The sequence below is a fragment of the Galleria mellonella genome, unplaced genomic scaffold, assembly GCF_026898425.1.
Source record: "Galleria mellonella isolate WM207_F2 unplaced genomic scaffold, CSIRO_AGI_GalMel_v1 utg588, whole genome shotgun sequence".
NCBI classification, from domain to species: Eukaryota; Metazoa; Arthropoda; class Insecta; order Lepidoptera; family Pyralidae; genus Galleria; species Galleria mellonella.
In genome coordinates, this window is record NW_026442124.1 from 922,709 (window position 1) to 944,469 (window position 21,761).

General features: G+C 32.9%; 1 protein-coding gene across 5 annotated transcripts in view; it reads left to right on the plus strand.

Moving 5' to 3' along the window:
• Positions 1 to 21,761, plus strand: part of LOC113516777 (tensin-1) — a 115,607-nt gene extending 93,846 nt beyond the window's left edge. For all 5 annotated transcript variants that reach the window (XM_052899603.1, XM_052899604.1, XM_052899605.1 and 2 more), the window contains 11 exons: positions 7,458 to 8,073; positions 15,778 to 16,065; positions 16,150 to 16,278; positions 16,393 to 16,519; positions 16,974 to 17,116; positions 17,700 to 17,875; positions 18,140 to 18,395; positions 18,884 to 19,040; positions 19,583 to 19,755; positions 20,027 to 20,141; positions 20,588 to 21,761. In XM_052899603.1, the coding sequence (XP_052755563.1) occupies positions 7,458 to 8,073; positions 15,778 to 16,065; positions 16,150 to 16,278; positions 16,393 to 16,519; positions 16,974 to 17,116; positions 17,700 to 17,875; positions 18,140 to 18,395; positions 18,884 to 19,040; positions 19,583 to 19,755; positions 20,027 to 20,141; positions 20,588 to 20,626 (2,219 nt within the window). In that variant the 3' untranslated portion in view covers positions 20,627 to 21,761. The remainder of the gene's footprint in view (positions 1 to 7,457; positions 8,074 to 15,777; positions 16,066 to 16,149; positions 16,279 to 16,392; positions 16,520 to 16,973; positions 17,117 to 17,699; positions 17,876 to 18,139; positions 18,396 to 18,883; positions 19,041 to 19,582; positions 19,756 to 20,026; positions 20,142 to 20,587) is intronic.

Sequence of the window (21,761 nt, forward strand, 5' to 3'; positions counted from 1 at the left end):
TGTTTGTCTAAAGGGGCACAATCTTTACAATGGACTTCAAAACGAAGGATAATCTCAATTCGGTTGTATTTCTCATTATCTTTGTTATCTAATAACTCCGTCAGTTGTAATCTTTGATTAGGAAAATTCCTTATTGGTTCCAAATTGTATCAAAATTGGTTTAGTAATTTATTTTTTAGATCAAAATAACTGGTTTTAGTCAGTCCTACTTTAGTTGTACTGAAGTCGGAGTTTAGAAATATTTTAAATTATTCGATAAATATCAATAAATAATTAACAGGTTCTGAAACAGATATACCTTAATGATTTTCTTGTCAGACTATCCTAATAAATCAATAAGCAAAAACAAGGAAAGATAGTATTCAAATAAAATACCTAAATAATTAACCTAAAAGCACCAAAGAAATCAGTATAGAATAATAATAATAATAAGTGATGAACACGAAGTGGACGAAAACAAATAGGGTGGCTTAGTGGATACTTATTGGTTCAAATTTAGTTAATGGACGTTAATAATTTGTTAAACTATCGAATAGGAATTCCTGCAAATAGATTTTAGTTTAAAAGAGAAATAAATTTAGTAAACTTTACACTTTAATTAATTAAATCATTTATGAAATATTTGATGATTAATTTTGGTTTATATAACTCTTATCATAATTCTTTTATCTTACGTGGTTGTAAGACACATTCATATCATTTAAGCAAATAAAATTATACAGTTACTATCTACTAGAATTATAAAAAAGTGAAAATTTGTAAAAATGTTTGAAACGGATAAACGATTTGAATTTTTGGCACGTAGAGCATGTTCTAGATTAACACAGGTCACTTTTATCTAAATAATACCTTCACATGCTTCTATTTACAATATGCGTTAATTTACATTATATATTTACGTTATCGTAGACCTAGCTAGTATATAATGTAAATATATATAAATTCGCTCTATCCACTAACTTAGTTGCGGTTACTACTAGTAAAAAATAACTACTTACAGACATGGCGGAAAGTCTGTCGCATATGATGGGTAATTTTAAAATGATGTGTAGTAATAAAAGTAAGTTTAAATGTGTCAAAGTATCGTAGACAAAGCTGTTTTAAGCGGACAGGTTGCGGTTTATCTGCGGTGCTGCAGGTGCGAAGCTATTTTAGTGTTTGTAGTTGGTACTGTGCGGTGGCGCCGCCCGGAGCGAGCCCGCCGTCGCCGCCCGCCCAGTCCAGTCGTCGCCGTATCTCACGACGGCACACTACGTGCTCGTTCAAACCGCCATTCAGCGTGTATGTTACACGCTGCTATTTTATTGCTTTTGTAATTTATTACAAAAACCTACTAAAACTATCATAATTTATGTGCTTTAATGTAAGTATTGTGTAACAGTGTGCTCGAATAAAATAAAACACAATTTTTACAAAACGGCTGCCTTCTCTCATCGAAAAGTTAAAATCGAGGTGAGTAGGACAAGTTTCCGATTGTTCAACGCGTTCTCGTGTTTTGTTGGCTTCAGTAAGCTTTGTGTCAATACTAGATAAAATGAACTATGTCAAAAATCAATGTGCGTGTCGTGACAGCCTTGACAAATTTTGTCTAGTTTGTACAGATGTGTTTTCTTTAATAACAATAGAATTTATGAGTGAAGTAGACGTGGTATTGTTATTGATGATAAATGAGATGCGACTGAGTCGGTTCCGCTGCGCCGGCGCTTGCACTAATTGACCGGTGTGGTGAATCGTTGATGGATATCCACTCGCTCTCGTCGGCATCGGCGTTGCGACTTTTCGCCCCGAGGTATTCTCGAGGGTCAACCCGTTCGTTACAGTTCGTTTCGATTCAACCTAAATGAACCGAAACAATCACTGACTCATACTTACCATACACGTGTTCATAAAATGTGCATCAGCTGTTACGTTCCTGATTGTTATTGCTTCAAAATAAATATAAACCCTTTTATAGTTCTGGTTACTTTTATAGTTACGTTGTAAATAATAAAGTTTAAAACAAACCGATGTCTCTATTTCTCTTGCGTGTACCTCGTTTAATTAAATTGTTTTTGCGAACGTGCGAAGTTTTCTAATAGAACGAAATAAACGGCAGAGTTCCCACTAGTACTGTTCTCACACAAGTTTTTATGTTTAAACTGGTATAGCTAATTTATCTTTAACAGCTAGTGTCAGTTTTGATCTATTTTGTTATAACTGTATTAATTTCTCTATATAACTTATAACTTACTAATTATGATATTAATCATATAGAAGTAACAACTTATTTACCCCTCTCAAGCTTATATATATTTTTTATGGAAACTTGATGGCAATTAGGACTTATCGGTGTATTCTGTTATGTTGATGTTATGGTGACGGCTACCACTTTTCATCAAATGGGCCGTTGGCTTGTTTGCCATTATATTGACATGAAAAGCTCCATAGGTATTACAAAGTACACCGTGACGTCATCTTTACACGATATTATACCTGAAGACTATGATATATCTTCGTGTAGATACTATAATTTCATCTCTATAATCTCATAATCTTTAAACTTGTACACAGCCATGTAATCACAAATGCTCGGTGAAAGAAACGTTAACGATAGAAAAATACCCAAGTAGGTTGACAGCTAGAGAATGCTACTAGCACTAAGTCCGCGTTTTGTACTTTTACAGTAATGTTATTTAAATAAATAAGTATTATACAACATCTGCCACTGGTACCTTTATTTTGATACTTTAATATTATTATTTTATCATTTAATATTATTAAAATAAAAATATCTAAATAAAAATATAACTATACATATGTAGAACATCCAATTAATGTATTTATATATATTTTTTGACGTTCAAAAAGAGGACTTTCAACTGGCTCAAATTATAAGTGATTACATCGACGATTTCGAATTTCAATTATTTTTGTCACGTAAGCTTTCAACCTAATATATGGGATAGATTATAAAAAATGTATTATTTTATCAAAATTTTGCCTAATTCTTATGAAACACTATATTCTATAATCAGCACTTTATCTCGAGCTTTTACTGACAGTTGCGTTTGTAAGTGGAGTTACGTGGACGCGTCGTAAACGTGCTTGATCCTGTCCGTTACGTTCAATTTAGGTAATCTACTCATTCGGCTGAATGACCCAATTAAATGTCTTTTAATAGTGTTTAGACATTGTCATGACGCTACATCAACATTTAGGTAAGTGTATAAGAAAAATTTTCACCGATCTTTTTTTGATATAGCCACATAAACATAAAAAAAACAAGTACTGAAACTGAAATAAATGTAGGAAATATGTAGTTTGTCTTATTATTTTTATTCTGCAACAATTAGTAATTTATATGATTATATATTTAAAGACAAATATTTATAAATTAAATGTCATAAAATAATAATATATAATTATTACATGTAATTAATAATAAGAAGTTGGTACTAGTTAAGATATAATAATAATAAGATGGTTGTTGTGATTGTGTGGTCACAAACCATGTGGTCCTTATGGTAGGATACACAGTGTTATGAACTAATGTCAGTTAAATAATATTTTTTTCTAAAGACTATTATATATATATATATATAACTTAAAATCTGACCAAAGTAACCAAAGTAAAATATCTGTACATTTTGAAGCTAACAACTATAAAGAACAGAGATAGGGAAGCGGTTTAAATAATAATACTGAGTTTCGCTTCGTAGAAACACAAGGTGGAGCGGCCTGATGACATCATTGTGACCCGACGTGAACACACGTTCACCTTCATACCATACAGCGTCATTCTTGCAACAGTTATATATTTATATATTAACTAATCGGAAAATAATGTGTTATCTCTATTAACAAAATCTTCGTAAAGGGGGCGTGACAGGTGCGCGTCAAATCTAAGGCATCATTGTATTCGGACACGCTCATTTTCATTAGTTAACGAACTAAAAAGCCTGTCGACATCCACGACTCATGTCTCGTTGTTAAATATTTAGAACAGGCAGTGTTAATTATTATAATATTAGATATTATATGTAAATGTTAAGTTTAAAAATAAGGATTCAGTAAATTCGCAAGTAAAGCACTAAATCTAAATCGGTTCATATATCATTTAGAAGTCACATCACATCGTTTAAAGGTCTACAAATGTTTAGTATGGAGCAAAAACACTGATGATAAGTCCCTACTTACGATGTTCTCGAATAGTCTTTTTTGTGTGACATAGGTATTTAGTAAATAACATCAGCTATTTTTTTTAAATGGTTATTAATAAATTAAATGGACAAAAACAATATTATATATATACAATAAGTCATAACTACTTTGGTATTTACTTAACAAAAAAATATTATATTCTAGACAATTTAATTCATTTCTGCATAAAAAGACATACTTTCTAAAATTGCATAAAGAAATATAATATACTAAATTAAGGTTTCATTTTAGAGATATAAGATATCAAACAAATAATATATAGAGGTACCATATTCTACATAGTGATTGGTACTTAGAGGAATTTTTAAGGTTCATTTAGTATAATTTAGAATTAAAAAATACAAAATAGATGATGTTACTATTAAAATCCTAAATCCATATCTGTGATAGTTACTATTACAACTGACGTTAACCATTAGAATGCGCGTACAAAGCGCGCAGGGCTTGGGCGACGGTCGCAGGGCGCACATCCTCTTCCTGCGCCGGCGCATATTTCGTAACAGTAGCTCGCGCTGAACCGAGCCGCGTTATTTTCGTTGACATTACAGAAATAACCACATCTTCCTTAACATCGGGCGACGTCGACGGCCACCAGACGCTGACGTTGATATCTTTACACTAATTGCGTTATTGACAACCTCACTTTTAGTTCTGTTTCGAAACTAACGTACGACACCGCTATTAGGTAGGTACCATCGCTGGTGCCCGCTGTCTACTTTCGAAACACATAAATTTCTACAAAATTTAAACATGTGATGATTGATACAATAATTGAAATTAATATTCTCTTTGAAGAAATTTCGACTTCAGTTTTAACGAATTAGATATTTGCTAAGTATGGAAATTTATATATAAATTTCTTTTACTTGTGAAATTTCTAAATATGATGTAATTAAAGTTGATCCATAATTGGCAACAATATTGTATACGTAGGTATACTATTATTCGAAGATTAATTATACTCGAATCACCCGAACAAAACTTTTATGATTTTACCATTTGGGTTCGATTATGCAAATTGCAAATCACGGAAATGCGACTACTCAACTGTAGCTGACGAAGGCGTTTTACTTGTTTCATCATTGAACTTTAAAATTATTGGATTTCTCATTATTTAGTGCCAACAGTGACACATCATTGCCATTTCAAGAACTACCTATTTTCAAAGTTACTCTTATGTGAATTGAAGTTTTTTCTAACCTTCTCATTTATTAATTGACACAATAGGTTCTATTCTGTCAATTAATAAAATAAAAAAGAGGGGCGTTGAGTCCGGTAAATCCCACAATTACATAACCATTGCGATTGCGACCTTATTTTCCTTTAGCCTCGCTTATTAAATTGGGTATGTATACATTGGTATACATCGTTACATGACATGACCTTGCGCTTGGACTAATTCTTTGTAAAACACAGTTACTTCATAAAAAGGATTAATGAATTTCATTTTTGCCTGTAGGTAAAAGTTATAATTACGAGTATATTTAGGTACTTTAGAAAAACGATATCAAGATTTCTTAAATTGCTTATTATAAATTAAGTAATTTTCCCCACAAGGAGACGATACCAATGTATACACTGCGGCTAAAACTGGAGTAAGTATGAATTATAGGGAAATATCTCCTTAGGAGAAGTATGTAGTAGTAGGGAAGTATATCCTTTCAGATAAAATAATAAATTTACTGGATTGGATTACAACAAGCGAAGTGATGGGGTAACAAATATAAAAAAGTACAAGCGAATTGAGAACCCTCTTTCTGAAGTCGATTGAAAATACAGTCTAGTTGTAAACCTCCTGAAGAAATAAAATTGACACACAGTATCTAAACCCTTTAGATTATAAAACTTATAATCAAAATCGTTTTACGCAAAATTATAACGATTCATACATAAACACAATCGAATAGAAAGAAATCTTCGTTTTTGTAATAGTAAGTAAAAAATAAACAATTTCTTAATGTTCCTTTTATTAAAAGACTCACAGAGATAACCAGTAATGCTGTCAATCGAATGAATTCCAAACAGTAGACATGTAGTAACAACAGCGGTTGATATGTGACGTGGTTTGAGGCTACTTCCTAAATAGTCTATATCGCCTTGAACCGCCAACTTGCGAATGTACTTATCCTCCGCTGATACTTAGGATTGTACAATCATATTGAGGTTATCTGTTTTTGCGTCATATCAAATTATGTTATTTTTATTAATGCATTTTTGTTCAGATTTTACAACATAAGCATTTAATAATTTATCTACAAAATTTGCGTTGCAAATATATTAAGATACCATTTATTTAGCATAGCTGTGATGTGCATATAACACTTTCATATATACTCGTATATATTATTATAATATTATATATATATATATATAAGTTTTTATAGTTATTATTTCTAATAATAACAATTACTCTACTGCCTTATTTTAAATATTGTCTGTTTCTAAATGTGTTATATGTAAATAAGTAAGTGCATATTTGTACTTATATATTTCTACAATAAATCTAATAATTGTGTTATTAACACAACTTTTTTTTAATGGATGATAATGGAATAGTAACCCCGACTGCGCTAACGCTATACACTGATGGGGCACCAGTGAGGGATGATAGGTGACATGAAAGGGCAGGTCAGTTAGCCTATCATGATGAATACACCTAGAATTAAGGACGATGGTTTCCAGAGGAGACCACGTGGAGGTAGACCTGATAGGGTATATGGTATTGCTAGCAATGGGACTGATAGTCCACATTATTAGCAATCCCTTTCACCCCTTATTAAAACAATTATTACATTTATTATAATTACTTGAAATCTCCGCAAGTTGGTTTTTGTGATCGATTCACATAACGATGTCGCACATCTGGCAGGTTAACGGGATGTAAACGTAATCCTTTTATGGATTCAGTCACACACCGACTCTCCAGTTACAGGTAACTGCACGGACCACTGAATACAGCTGACGAACGGTTAATTAATAGTTTACTTCCACCTAGAGTACTAAGTGTAAATCGTTGCTAGTCATAATTTGCAATTACTAGTTATAAAATATGCTAAGTGATTCAGAACACACACTACTAAAGAAAATTAAACACGTTTGAGATAAGATCGCTACCACTTGTCTTGTTTATTGGAGCAAATCGAATTCAATTTAAAAGCTATTTGTAATTTATACTTACTGTTCCTGAACATGTCGTCTCTAGACAATCATTATGATTGTATTGGATTTTTAAATATGGGGTGGTATTTTTGGTGCAGGCGAGAACAACGGCAGCGCTGAGGGTTCAGGTTCGAGCGGAGAGGCAGGCGAAGGGAGTGAGGCCGCTCATACGTTTGGACCTCTGGACGGGTCCATCTACGCAACAGTGGTGCGCGCGGGCGGCGGCGGTGGTCCTGCTTCGCCTCTTAGCGCCTCAATGGACTCGGGCATATCGTCAGCGGGGCGCCGCGCCGCCCCCAGTCCGCCAGATGAGCTCGACACGCTACTCGGCGATATGCTGCGTACGGTGAGCGCGCTGCCCGACCCGCCACCCGTGTCCGGCGGCTCGCAGTCGCACGCCGACCGAGCCTCCGACATACCGTACCACGCGCGCGCTGACTCCGCGCCTTTCACGTACGGAGCACCAGGCCTCCGACCAGGCATGCTACGAGCTTCTAATCGTCTCGCCAGCCCCGAGTTAGTGAGGCGAGCGCTCGGAAACGACAGAAACTATAGACCTATAGAAGATGATGATGATGAGCGAACAGTTACTCCCGAGCCGCAATCTCCGCGCACCCCGTTGTCTCCTCGCACCCTTCGAAAGCTTACACACGAAGATGTTACTACAACTACCACTACGACGCCGCCATCAGTTTCCCCACGGCCTAACGGAAGGTAAGCCATTTGTGTTATTTTATAATTTATAACATCTATAGGAGAAAAATACACTACCGGAAAATCGCGTATCATAGCAAGAAAAGATAAAAATCTCTAAAAAATTAAATTGTCAATTAGATTTTTTTTATTTTAAAATAGTTTTTACGTAATTAATATTTAAATGACCTATTTGTAAACTTAACATTTTCAGCTGTATAGGTAAAGATAATTCTTGACAATTTTTATTGTCATCTTCATCTATAGAAATAGTAGAAGTCGTTATTTTCTAGTCAATGAACTTATTCGATATACTTGCCTATATATAAACAATTAAATATTTACAATGTTGTATTTAAAGGCAGGTAAGTAGAGCATAGACCATTTTGCGTAGGTATTTAAAAATCCCGGCCATAAACGTGTTTGTGTTGTTATATATATATATATATATATATATATATATATATATATATATATATATATATATATATATATATATATATATATATATATATATATAAACATTTTACAGCAGAAACACTTTAAATATCGAAGTTAATTTAATTTTTTATACTCATCCAATATCGAAAAAGATATCCAAAAGTCGTTGAAACCGGTTATTCTGTAGAATATTTTATGGAGCGAATTCTTTTCGTATTGGCGTATCTAAATATACAACTACACGGTACAACATATTTATTTATTCGGACAAAATTATTTTTTTCTTAATATTGAACAGAACAAATTTACTATACTACTGTCATGTTATATTATTGTAAACGTGGATGGAAATAAATAAATAAACAGCGGTATCTTCTTTGACATCTATAGGAACTGTTACCTTTTCCATTTATTTCATAGCGGTTATTTATAAAAATAAACGCACCAATGTAATTAAATGAAGGGGATCTGGTAGCAGATGTAAACATGTGTTCCTGTGTAGTGGGTGTGGAGGTCGCCAGCACCACCGGCCGCCGCCTACAGCACTCGCTTTACTGTTTACATTCACGGATTTATAGATAGCAAAATTTTATGAAAAAAATCCCACTAATCAATATCATTTGTTATTATTGAATATCAAAAATAGTAATAGTTTATTTTTCTCAAAATTATAATACCATAATCAAATAATTACATATATATATATATATATATATATATATATATATATATACATATATGTATTAATTAATTAAAAAAAAAGAATGTGGAAGCGTGTTTTAACACAGGTTCATCATCTTTCAGCGCTTTAGCGCTAGATGATGAACCTGTCGGACTGATGATGGCTGTCTACGATTGTATATGAGTATCTTTACAAACTTCAATATTTATAATACTGTTACGAAGTATGATTTTAAAAATTGTCCATTCAAAGTAACAAGTTCTAGAAGTAACCATACCATACCATATTAGCCGTTAATTGCCCACTGCTGAAAATAAGTCTCCCACTATTAGGGGATTTTGCCAGTAGTTGCCACGTTTCACAGACGGCAACTGCAGTTAGACCTTGGAGATGTTTTAAGAGGGACGCTGCTGTCCATCCTTCGACTATTAAATTTTTTTAACCGGCTTTTACAACATCCGCGGGAACTAACACTCAACAAAAACCTTGTTACTTTTTTGACAATTAATGGCATAATCAACTAGTCCACATCGAATAAATTAAAAGAAATTTTTTAAAATTTATATATTTGTTTAACAACAAAATTCGAGAAGCCAATTTAACAAGTGATATTGAAAAAACTTTTTTATTAACGTGTTACTTACAATTAGTAACAAATCGAAAAATCTAATCAAAATTCATCGACTTTTTAATTGTACTACTTATTGAATATCAGCTGACTGTTTATGGTCGGGTCAATTATTCATTTGTTTTCATTTTCATTAAGTTCCATTGAAATAGACTACAAAACGAATGCATTTATAAATTGACTCACAGAAATACAAACAAAAACCTTTCATCAGCTGTAGGCATGAAATCGATCTGTGTAGTTAATTAGAGCTATGTTCACTCGCTTTGTCCGCTAAACTTCATTTGAGCGTGGGTTTCAGCCAACAATCCCGTGGGTGATAATTGAATAACAATGATTATAACAACAAAAAACGTACATTCTTTGTACTAAATGTTAGTTAATCTTTGAATTCGTTGATAATATTTCTTAAGCAATTTGCCACTTATAAACATGAGCAGCACTATGTACATCACATAAAATATGGAACTCCTAATGATTTGGCCTTTCTGAGGATTATGATATTATACCACCATTAAATCTCACAGCCATAACCCACCCTTCAAAACAGAAAAAATAAATATTGACATCATCTTCATTTTATTGGCCGTTAACTGTCCACTACTGAATATAGACCACCCCTTTGGGGGGTTTTGCCAGTAATTACCACGCTTGCTAAACTAATTGGCAACCGCAGTTAAGCTTTGGTAATATTTTAAGAGTAATCTTGCTGCCCAGCCTTCGACCAGTAAAATCCTTTGGTCGCCTTTTACGACACTCAAGGGACGAAAGGGGTGGCCTATTGTATGCCGGACCACACGGCATTATTGACATAAAAGCCAAAATACATATCGCATTACGAATAAACAAAACAAATTACTTATAATCTATATAGTATAATAACCTACAGAAATTAACAGCTGACTAAATACATAATACCTAAGTACCTACATTAATTCTAAAGCAAATGACGTGTCTCTATCGTTCAAATGAAGTAATCGTTACAGTATTAGGTATTAGTGCGACTGGCGTCACAAAACTTGCTAAATAGAAACAGCTCAAATAAAGGACTATAATTTCTATCTAAAGGTACAGCAGTAAAGAAAATGAAGTAAAACGTTTCAGTGTTTTAATGTTTTGTAAAGAGTTAGAGTCAGAGATTTGTTTTAATATTTAAAATTAACATGGTCTTTATGGCTGGAATATTATCGATTTGGTTAAAAATATGTCCATTGTGGCATACAGAATGCTTAATTCTACTTGTACTCCTATAATATATATAAATTTCAGTAGGAATTATTGAACAGTTAAGGTACATTTAGAAAACAATCTACAAAAATTTATATATATAGAAAAGTATAACTTTAATATAAAGAAAGTATAACTTTAGTAAGGAAGATATAGATATTTCATAAACAAAATAACTAAATTAATATATTTTAACTCTCCATAGAGCTTCGTTATGCTCCTATGAAATAAAAGTTGATTTCTTTCATCATGGCTTTGTAGCTGTCCCGTAAGTATTATTAGGGACTGTGACATATTTTTATCTTCCACCTATTCTTTATTTTTCAATCGATAAGGTTTATTCTTACGAATATCATCATATCAGCCATTATCTGTTCACTGCTGAGTCAACTGTATTTACTGACTTCAGGGAGTCTGCAGTGCATTTGAGGTTGTAAGTCTATCTAATGGGAAGGTACCCTACATTGCGTTTGCCTCTCCCACGGTCGCTATTCTAAAACCTTCCCTATCAGTTGTCAGTTCTTCAAGCCAGCTCGATGTCACCTCAATTTGCTTATTCTTTGGGCTGTGTTAATAATTTTGGATCTTTTGCGGAAATCCTCATTTCGGATTCTATCACGCAAAAACTCCAATCTTGGTCCCAAAATCCATGGCAAAGTTATCATATGATCTAAAAATCGCTCCATTTACACCATAGCCTTTCAAAACGAATATTGAAATTGTACATCTTTTAATTAAAAGGAAATATCATGAAAAGCTTTTTCTGAAACGATTCTAAATCATAAAACATATAAAAATAAATTACTATTGTGTACTTCATATAGTTACCAAGAAATCCAAAGTTTATTCTATCAATCTATTTATTATCATTAAAACTAATACGGCTAACTCCTTTTATAGATACTACACTGCTGTACCGATCTTATGTAATAGGCAATCATAAAGTGTGTCAACAGTAACAAGGAGCAAATTACAGTTATTATCTGAGCTAGAGATGTATGGCAGTGATCTAAGAACTCAAACATAATACCATCCGTTGTTTTGTTATCGTGGCCTACCTCAAATAATCTTTCGTCCGGAACATTAGTAAATTCCCGGCGCACACTATAAGTAACTGAAATAGCAACGTACTCGTAGGTACAATTAAAAAACTTTTTCTATTACTAATCTATTATTGTGATAATTTGTAAAGTAACAGTGCAGTAAATATACATAGTAATACATACGTCATTATTGTATTTATTCTTAAATATAAAAACTAAAATTAAATGTATAAACTAATTAAAGTCACAGGAAATGTTCGGTTAAAAAAGTAATCATCAAAATTACAACGTATCTAATGTTACGGATGTCTTTGTTAAAAATAATAAAAAATACTGTCGAATTTGAATCCTTTTTGAATTTGAAATATATATTAAATTTAGTTGGTAGATTACTTGTCTAGTTACGTAAAAGTACAGAACATACCCATTAATAAATCAACTTAACTCTTCATAAAAACAAAAATTAAAAATTGGAAAGTCTCACTGCACAATGAAAGTACTACGAAACATATTAATGAACCTATACGTAAACGATATAGGTATTCAGCTATTCCAGAGGTCAAACTTACCATAATATGCATGTGTACTCTACATTATACACAATACATGTTTTTCCTTTGTCAGTGTCATAGCGCTACGTAATTTACATTTAACACACGTGCCTTAACATGTATGAATTAATACTATGGAATGAGGTAAACAAAATTACATAACGCCAACACCTATACTATTAGAACACCTATTATTTTACATTAGGTATCTTTATATTGAAGGAAATCTAATAAAATTTATCTCAGAGATAATTTATCGGTTTACTAAATTATAAAAAGAAATGTTATGCCCATAACGTATTTATAATTAGTACCTACTTACTTACTTAATACTTATACTTACGTATTATCTTATTAATATAATAAAATTAAAAGTAGAGAATGCCTGTACATAGATAGTATGAGGAGTCTTAATAAGACCAATAAATTCCAAAAGAATATTTTTATTGTCTATCTGTCTGTTCTTCTATTCCAACGTCAAGAAAAACTAATGCCCAAAATTAAGGTTTACACAATTTCAATTAAAATGGTCTGACTTAAAATATAATGTATTCTTTTATCTTGATACGTCATCAAATTTCATTGATTTTTCTACTTCTGAAATCACGTACATTTCAAAACTAGGAATCTATGTGTACGAAACAACGGGCAAAAATCTAGTATTTCGTACAATATTAATGATGATGACGATGCTAATATAAATAGCGACAGACGCTGTCAATCATATCACTGTGGCACATTGTAATCATTTCAATTAGTCCTCTATAACTACAGGTTTTTAGTAGATATTTAGATATCTGTTGATTGATTGATTGATTGATCAAAAAGAATGATATGCAAATAAGATCAGATATTTTTATTTAAAGCTATACCTACGGGTATTTAACAAAGGAACGACAAATCAGTGTGTAGTGTAGGACATTTTTAAACATAGATTAAGGATAGTATAGCGACATTTTTAAATATATATTACGAATTGATATTTTAAGCAATAAAGTCTGTCTTCATATTACTAATTGAATACATAGCTTCTAAAATGTCCAAAATAATAAATTAATGCGTATTTTCGAGAAATCAACGTAAACGATATTAGTCCATATAGGTACCTATACATGTTTTCAGTTTAATTTTTTTTGTATTTTTGTCTGTATATATTATATATATGTGTGTGTATATATATATATATATATATATATATATATATATATATATATATATATATATATATATATTTCTCTAATTCTTCACTAATTCCATGTTCGATCCACGTTAGTTTTTACTAATGGAAGTCATTTTTAGTTCTGTAGAGTAACTTCTTAAATTATTTGCTACTAGTTTTTATCCGCGAATTCATTGACGTTACCGAGACATGAACGGGATAAAAGTAAGCTTTATCCTTCTCTGTCTCATAGCATCTGTATACTAAATATCATAATGATCAAATAAACTGTTGATGCGACAACAGAAAGCGAAGTTGTTAGGTAACAAACAAACTCGCTTTCGCAATTATAATATTAGTAAGGGTGATCCGACAATTAGGTATACTGCGTAATATAATACTATATATCCACATCAGCTGTTAATTGTCCATTGCTGAACATAGGCCTTCCCTTATTGGAGAGGTTTTCCCAGTAGTTGCCAGGCTTGGCAGACGAGTTGCAAACCGCAGTTAGTCTGGTGCTTGATTGATGGTGTTTTGCTGTTGCCCATCCCTCGACCACTAAGTTGCCTTAATTGTTTCTTACGACTCCCACGGGAAGGGAAGGAACGATCTATTCTATATCGGGACCACACCACGGGGCCCTATTACTATATATGATATACTATAATACAGATAACTAAATACTTACTATCTTGTAGTAGAAGTAATTATACAACGATAAGGTATATCCAATTACAATCTAGAACAAACTTAATCTGAAATAAAAAAATAATTGCTTAAATATTAGTGAAAAGTACATGGGTATTATTATAAGAACTTCACTATGGAGTAATATGGTCTTCCATGTCGTATGTCCAGCAACAATAACTCTGTTTCTTTTCATGCGCAAAGTAATAGTAGATAAAAAGATTGTTAGCAATAAAGATTATCAACTACTGCTGGTAATATACCTACAATGTTAGATTAACTTTTTCTCTGGAAACCATCGTGGTTAAATCCTGGTGAATTCGTCATGATGGGCCAACTGACCTGCCTTTTTTAAGTTAAAAAATATCTTAAAAAGGCAGGTCAGTTAGCCCATCATGATGAATACATCTGGAATTCAGCAACATGATTTCTAGGAAAAACCACGTGGAGGTCAACCTGACAGTATATTGAGAACAATGGAACAGGCAATCCCTTCCCCTCCCATACCGATAGAAGTTACCATTCTATTTTCTTACATCAAAAAAAAGATAGTAGATACTTACGCATACGTGATATAAGTATTACACAACGTCATTAACTATGTTGTATGGATAGCTGCACTCCCTTACATGTAGCTCTGCATCGCGACAAAACTTGCTATAGCAACTCGCAATTCTGCGATTGATTTGAACTGACCGAGTGTGATTACGTCGTCGCCTAGACCCAAACATGTTGCTATTTCGAGATAAACGTCCCCATAAACGGCCTGTGTTGACCGACTAAGCGGCGCTAGCTGACGCCGTACACATCCGCCGTCCCCTGTGTCATTACTTTCTATTCTAATGATGTATAAGTAAATCTGTTATTTGTGTAAAAGCAATAGCATCCTATATTTGCTTTATCTGTGATTATCTATATGTATTATTACACCAACACAGTAACAACTTTATTGTCTTGTATACCTACATAGTGACACATTCCGTTCAGAAAGATTTGCGGAAGATGATTATTATTCTAATTTAAATTAATGATCATGGCGCATTATTATTAGACGTGATCAAGTTTGTTTTACATTACCCTATAAGCGTTGAAACCTTCAGACCTACGCATGTATTAACAGTAAAAACTTATAAGATGTTATCGTGGATTCTACTGTGTCCATTTTAGGCGAGTTTAGCCAAATAGTGTTAACACAGAGTTATTTTAGTAGGTACCTGTATCATCAATATAATAACTTTTGAATATAATGAAAAACAAACATCTAAACGATTTATTTAATATGTGTGTCCTATAATTGTTATCAGATGGTTGAACGGCGAAACAGATTGGAGAGAACGACCGCCAAGTAGTACAAGAAAAACACCAGACAATACGAACTGGCGATCAGCTAGTACATTAGATTGGCGCGAAAACTCCCGACTAAGGGAACCCCGAAGATCTGAAAGTGGCGTGGAGAGTACCGGCCTAACTTGGTTACAGAGGCAACAGCAAAAGCTACGAGAAAGAAAAGAAGCCAGGGAAAGAGTCGCTCGACTACCGCTCGAGTGGGATACTGCCCCTTCTCATAACGTTCGCCGCTCTGCCAGCCATCGGTATTTGACGATCTTCTTTCATCTTTTGTTATATACATACGTTTTTTTTTATTTATACAATCTAAAAAGTTGAATATTTTTTAGTGTTGATGGCTATACCAGTGATACGACAGCATTCGCAGATGATGACGACGACTTTAGCGTACCTTTACATGTTAACACAACACGTTCAACTCTCCGAACAGATAGCATCAGTCCGCAAGCACCTGACAGGTATGAATGTACGGCTATAAAAAAAACTGGCTTACCTTAAGAACACGTAACTACAATTATTTTAACTATAATATATAATGACAGTTGATAATAATAAAAAAATATGTATTGCAGAACCTCTTCTAAAAAGTTTATGTACGAAAAGATGACGATGCGAGAATGGAGTACAAATACTACGCCAACAAGTACTCCAGTGCCGGGATTGCTATCTTTAGCGGAGCCACTTAATAATGACACTATCGTAAGTTCTCAATTTACTTAATACATGTATATATATATATATAAATTTACCATTTACGACAAGGACTTAGGCTAACATTTTTTTATGATAACATAGTACAATGTATTATAATTATAGCCTTTTGTTTAGACTTTAATCAAATAGAATAAAAAAAAACGAATAATGAAACTAGCCGTAGTCTGTCTATTGATATCCAATGATCTTCCTACCCTTATCCCAATCATTTGGGGTCGGCGTAATATGATTTTATCCATATTACAAAAAGATTTGGTTTTTTAATTTTACGACCGGCCACCTGCCTGACGTCAACCCTCTTTGGGAATCCTATTGATGTCCAATAAAAGTACAAATTAAACATCGATTATTGATTGTTTCGATATGTTTCTTTAATTAGAATGTTTCTGTAACAATTCCAACAAATTTGACTTATTAAATATCTGCCACGTGTCCATAGATCCGTGAGCGGTCGGAGAGCTGGTCGCGCACAGAGTCGCGCGCGGGCACGCCCGCGTTTCCGACTCACCCGCGCACGCCGTACCCGCCGACGCCCACGCCTTCGATCAGCGCGCGCCCTCCGCGATCGCCGCCAGTCACAAGGTACGAATACTTAGCCAAATTTATTTAGGTCCACTTTTGTTACACCATGCCCATTTAATGGGTTATATAAACTATGTTTAGGCATAGATCTAAGGTATACCTTAATTACAATTTATTAAAATAAATTGTTTAGATAGTATGTAAATACTATAAGTACTAATGAGTTATAAGAAAAAGTTTATAACAGAAAGTTTGGTACATACCAAACCTCTCTATCTAGAAATTTCCCCAAATTCCTGGTGCCATCGATATATTTTTGTATGACTTGAACTAGCAAACAAGCTGATGATATAAGCTATGATGGTACTACGAGGAAACGCCCATTTCACGGAAAGTAGTTACCATCATAAATAACACCGTGGATATCACAAAAACACTGTAGAAACTGATGGTACTTGTATATACCCTTCGTTTTTATACCAATTAATACATTGCTCTATGACCTTAAGTCAAAACACAGGTCTACAAATAGTGGCTAAACCACAACTGAAATAGGCATATCCACATAGTTTGTTTTTCAGTGTTTCCCTTGATACACACGTTAAATAATGTAAATATTATTAATGACATATAAAATATGTAGAAAAGAGCGCGAAAGCAGCCCTGAAGTGGAGTATCGCACGTACAACGGTAGTATCGGTTCGCGGCGGTCGAGCCTCGGGGGCAGCGCAGAGCCGCAGCACGTGGCGCCCGATCGGGTGCGCTTCGCCAGGGACACCAGCCACTACTGGTACAAGCCGAACATCTCCAGGGACGACGGTCAGGACTCTTATACACTTTTCACTATCATGTTGAATGAAGAAACTGCTAAAAATCTGCTTATCAATCATTGCTGGTCGCACCTCAAACATTTTAATCTACTTATTTTAACAATTTAAAATGTTTAAATTGTTTTAAAGAACTTTCATATTAATTAGTATAACTTTTTTTTTACTAATATATTACATTTAGTCTATATCATTTGAATATACTATTCAGCGAGTTTTCCATTATTTATTTACGATTATTCTGCATTCCCTGCAGCTATATCAGCGCTACTACCACTGGAGGAAGGCGCGTTTATCGTTAGAGACTCGAATTCATTCCCGGGAGCATTTGGTCTGGCGGTTCGCGCGGGTGGTGCTGGCGGAGTCAGGCATTTCCTCATTGAACCGACAGCGAAAGGAGTTCGATTGCGAGGCTGTCCTGATGAGCCTGTGTTCAGCTCATTGTCAGCTCTCGTATACCAACACACAGTTACCCCATTGGCTCTTCCCGTACCGCTAAGGTTACCCGAAAGGTAATTGTTATTTAATAAATGAATATACATATATAAGTACAATTTTTTAAACTTTCTTTTATTATTATATACAGTATTAGTCGAAACGAATACAACAGGCTTAATAGTATGATTATAAAAGTTTTCCAAATAATGTAGTCGAAATTTTAAAATATTTTCTCTCTTTACACTTTTTTCATTTCAACTTGTTATTTCAAGTTGTACAAATAAAGAAACAAACCATTCGACCATGTGTTCGATTTTTATAATATTACTTAAACCAAGTATGTAATTCAACATTCTAAACACTATCTCTGCATTTCACTTTATACTCATTAAGTACATGTAACCCTGTATAAATTACCTAATTATGAACATATCACGAGTAGATATGTGGCCTTTCTAAAAACTGTTAAACGGGTTCGTTTATATTGTTTCCAATATTATTCTTATGAGATACTTTATATTAATTATAACAATATTCATGCTGGTTAAAAATTCTTCTACAGAGATCTATGGACAGGTGGATCAGCGAATGCGGCTGCGCGGGCACTGCTAGCGACAGGCGCAGCTTGTCAAGTTCTCCTTCTAGGTTCAGAGAATACTGAGGCCTTAACGGGACCCGCAGCAGTGAAGAGAGCTGTACAGAATATATTACATAAAAAGGTATACTATATAATAAATTTTATATCACGTCATATTTACCTAAAAATTTGAAACAGCAATTTTACTGAATTAGTTCCTAAAAGCGTTGTTGTTTTTTTTAATGAATGGAAATAAAATGGTAACGCCACCTGTGCTATTGGTATACGCTGGTGGGGTACCAGTGAGATATGATAGGTTAGGATGAAAGCAAGTCAGTTAGTCCATCATGACGAATTTAAGGAAAATTAACCACGATAGTTACCAGGGGGAACCTTGTGGAAGTCAACTTGATAGGGATATTTCACTAGCAATGGAGCTTTTCGACCTAATTACTAATAACTCCTTTCCCTCAAACGATTTTGTGTTATTTGAAATACGAGTACGTAGACTTAAAAATTAATTAACAATATATTAATAATAGATATACTCGCAGATATTTACATCTTGTCAATAAAGAATTTTGAAATAATTATAATAAAATCATCCAATTACATATAATATTAGCTAGTACATACATAATATAAATTTATAATATTTAATCCATTTGTATATATTAATTCCAGTTGCCTGCATACGTAGTAAATTTCAAAGTGTTCGGCGGTGGCATTACGCTGACGGACTCGGCTCGTAAGCTGTTCTTTAGGCGACACTATCCGGCCTCTGGTGTTTCTTACGCTGGCCTGGATCCCGACGGCAAACGATTTACCTACATAGACAATGGGAAACAAAGTGAAAAGTGAGTAGATATATTTTAACCGTCATTAGGTTTTTACGAATCTTCTCCATGTAAAATAATCGTTTCCTAATACATGTAGATATACTTTTAAATTAACTTAAATTTGAAAATAATTTCATATCTTTGTTTTCTAATTCATTTTAAGCTTTATTTATGATTCGTTTATTAGCAATTTTAAATAATTTAAAATCATTCTTGCGTGTGACGAATCGACTGGATTCAATCAAATCCAGTTTACTATATACATTTCAAATACAAATTATTTTTTTAGGAACATCTTCGCTTTCGTGGCGCGTGCTTCATCCGGAGCCGACAATCAATGCCATGTTTTCGCTGAGCTCGAGGCAGAGCAACCGGCCACAGCTATCGTCAATTTTGTCAATAAGGTACAAATATACTTACATAAATTAGTAAGTAGATACTAAAGGCTTACTATGTTCCAAAAAGAACTTGCCCTGTATAAACATTTTTAGTGATAGTCCACGATTATGGACAAAAAATCAATCTTTTAAAACGATTCTAATATAGTTGACAAAACAAAAATGAAAAAAGTAAACATTCAAAAGGTCGGTCGGAATCATATTGTTATATGAATACCTACCAATACTAATGTCAGTACATTTATTAGTGATTTCCTCGGATTTATCCATATTAATTGAAGTAACCAAAGTATTTATGTATTAATATGGTCCATTTGTACTAAATTTCGTTCGAAATCATTTAGTCATGTAAGCGTAAAATTAATATTTAAGTAAATAGGTTAAGTACCTTTCAGTCTGAGTATTTAGAACAGCATATATAAGTACTAATAATTCATTTTATTTCTTTACAGGCTCTACTTGGAAACACGCAAAAGAAGGATATTATTTAATTTCACATATGAACCTGTTTTTACCATAAATGCAGTACAATACTTAATATGATTTATTTATATAAAGTTTATGTAATACTCAAATGTGTTAAACACGTGAAATTTAATAGGTATGACTCCGTTAAAAGATATCTGAAAATTAATCAGTTTTAAATATTTTTTTACTAAAATGTCTTATTAAACTATATATTCTTTAGGAGTACCATTTTCTTGTATAATTTTTCACATTGAACTTGGTCATTGTGAACTTTTAATTTTGTAGATATTTAATATTCAAAGATTTCCCTACCAATACGCTTCATTATCACCAAGTACAATTAACCATCGGTGTGTAAGGTAAATATAAATATTGTAATAATATAAAATATATAATAATATCTAGTTTAAGAAAAGAACTAACTAGTCTCATATTAATTTAATATTAGAATAATAAAATCATGCGTGCCTAATGTTTAGTAAGGTGACTGACACCAGTTCATTTAACGCATTTTTATCTCGCCAGTCTCACCATATAGGTGTAAAAAGATAATTTTAAATATTTGGGAGTAGTCACATAATATCTATAATATAAAATGCCTTTACAAATAGAAACTTATGTATTCAGAATAGAAATCATCAATTCATTATTCGAAGTTTCTTTGCCATGTTATTAGACATATATAAAATTTATTCATTCCCAGTGAGTACAACGAATAATTTAGTGTGACTTATTTAGATATATTCATCCTAAATGTACAATAGAAAAGTTTGAAGCTTTTGTTCACTTTATCATTAAAACATTGGAATCATGGAAATAAATTAGCTATGATTTTTTATGAAATAAACAATTTGCTGTTGTTAATGATCTAGATAATTATATTTTTATTAATGTTGCAATTCGTGAATTCATGGCCTTACTACAACGATAGAAATATTAGAAATTTTAAGGGGGGAATATTTGTGTTAGAAATATATAAAGTTTAATGAATCTTACAATTATTTGGAACTCAGAGATATAGTTATATGCCTAAAATACACGAAAATAGTGTATTGTACACTGATATTTGCAGATTTCGTTAGTCGAAATGTAACACGTTTATTGTAATTAATCTGTTTAAAAATATTTATTGGTTAAATTACATATTTCGAAATATTA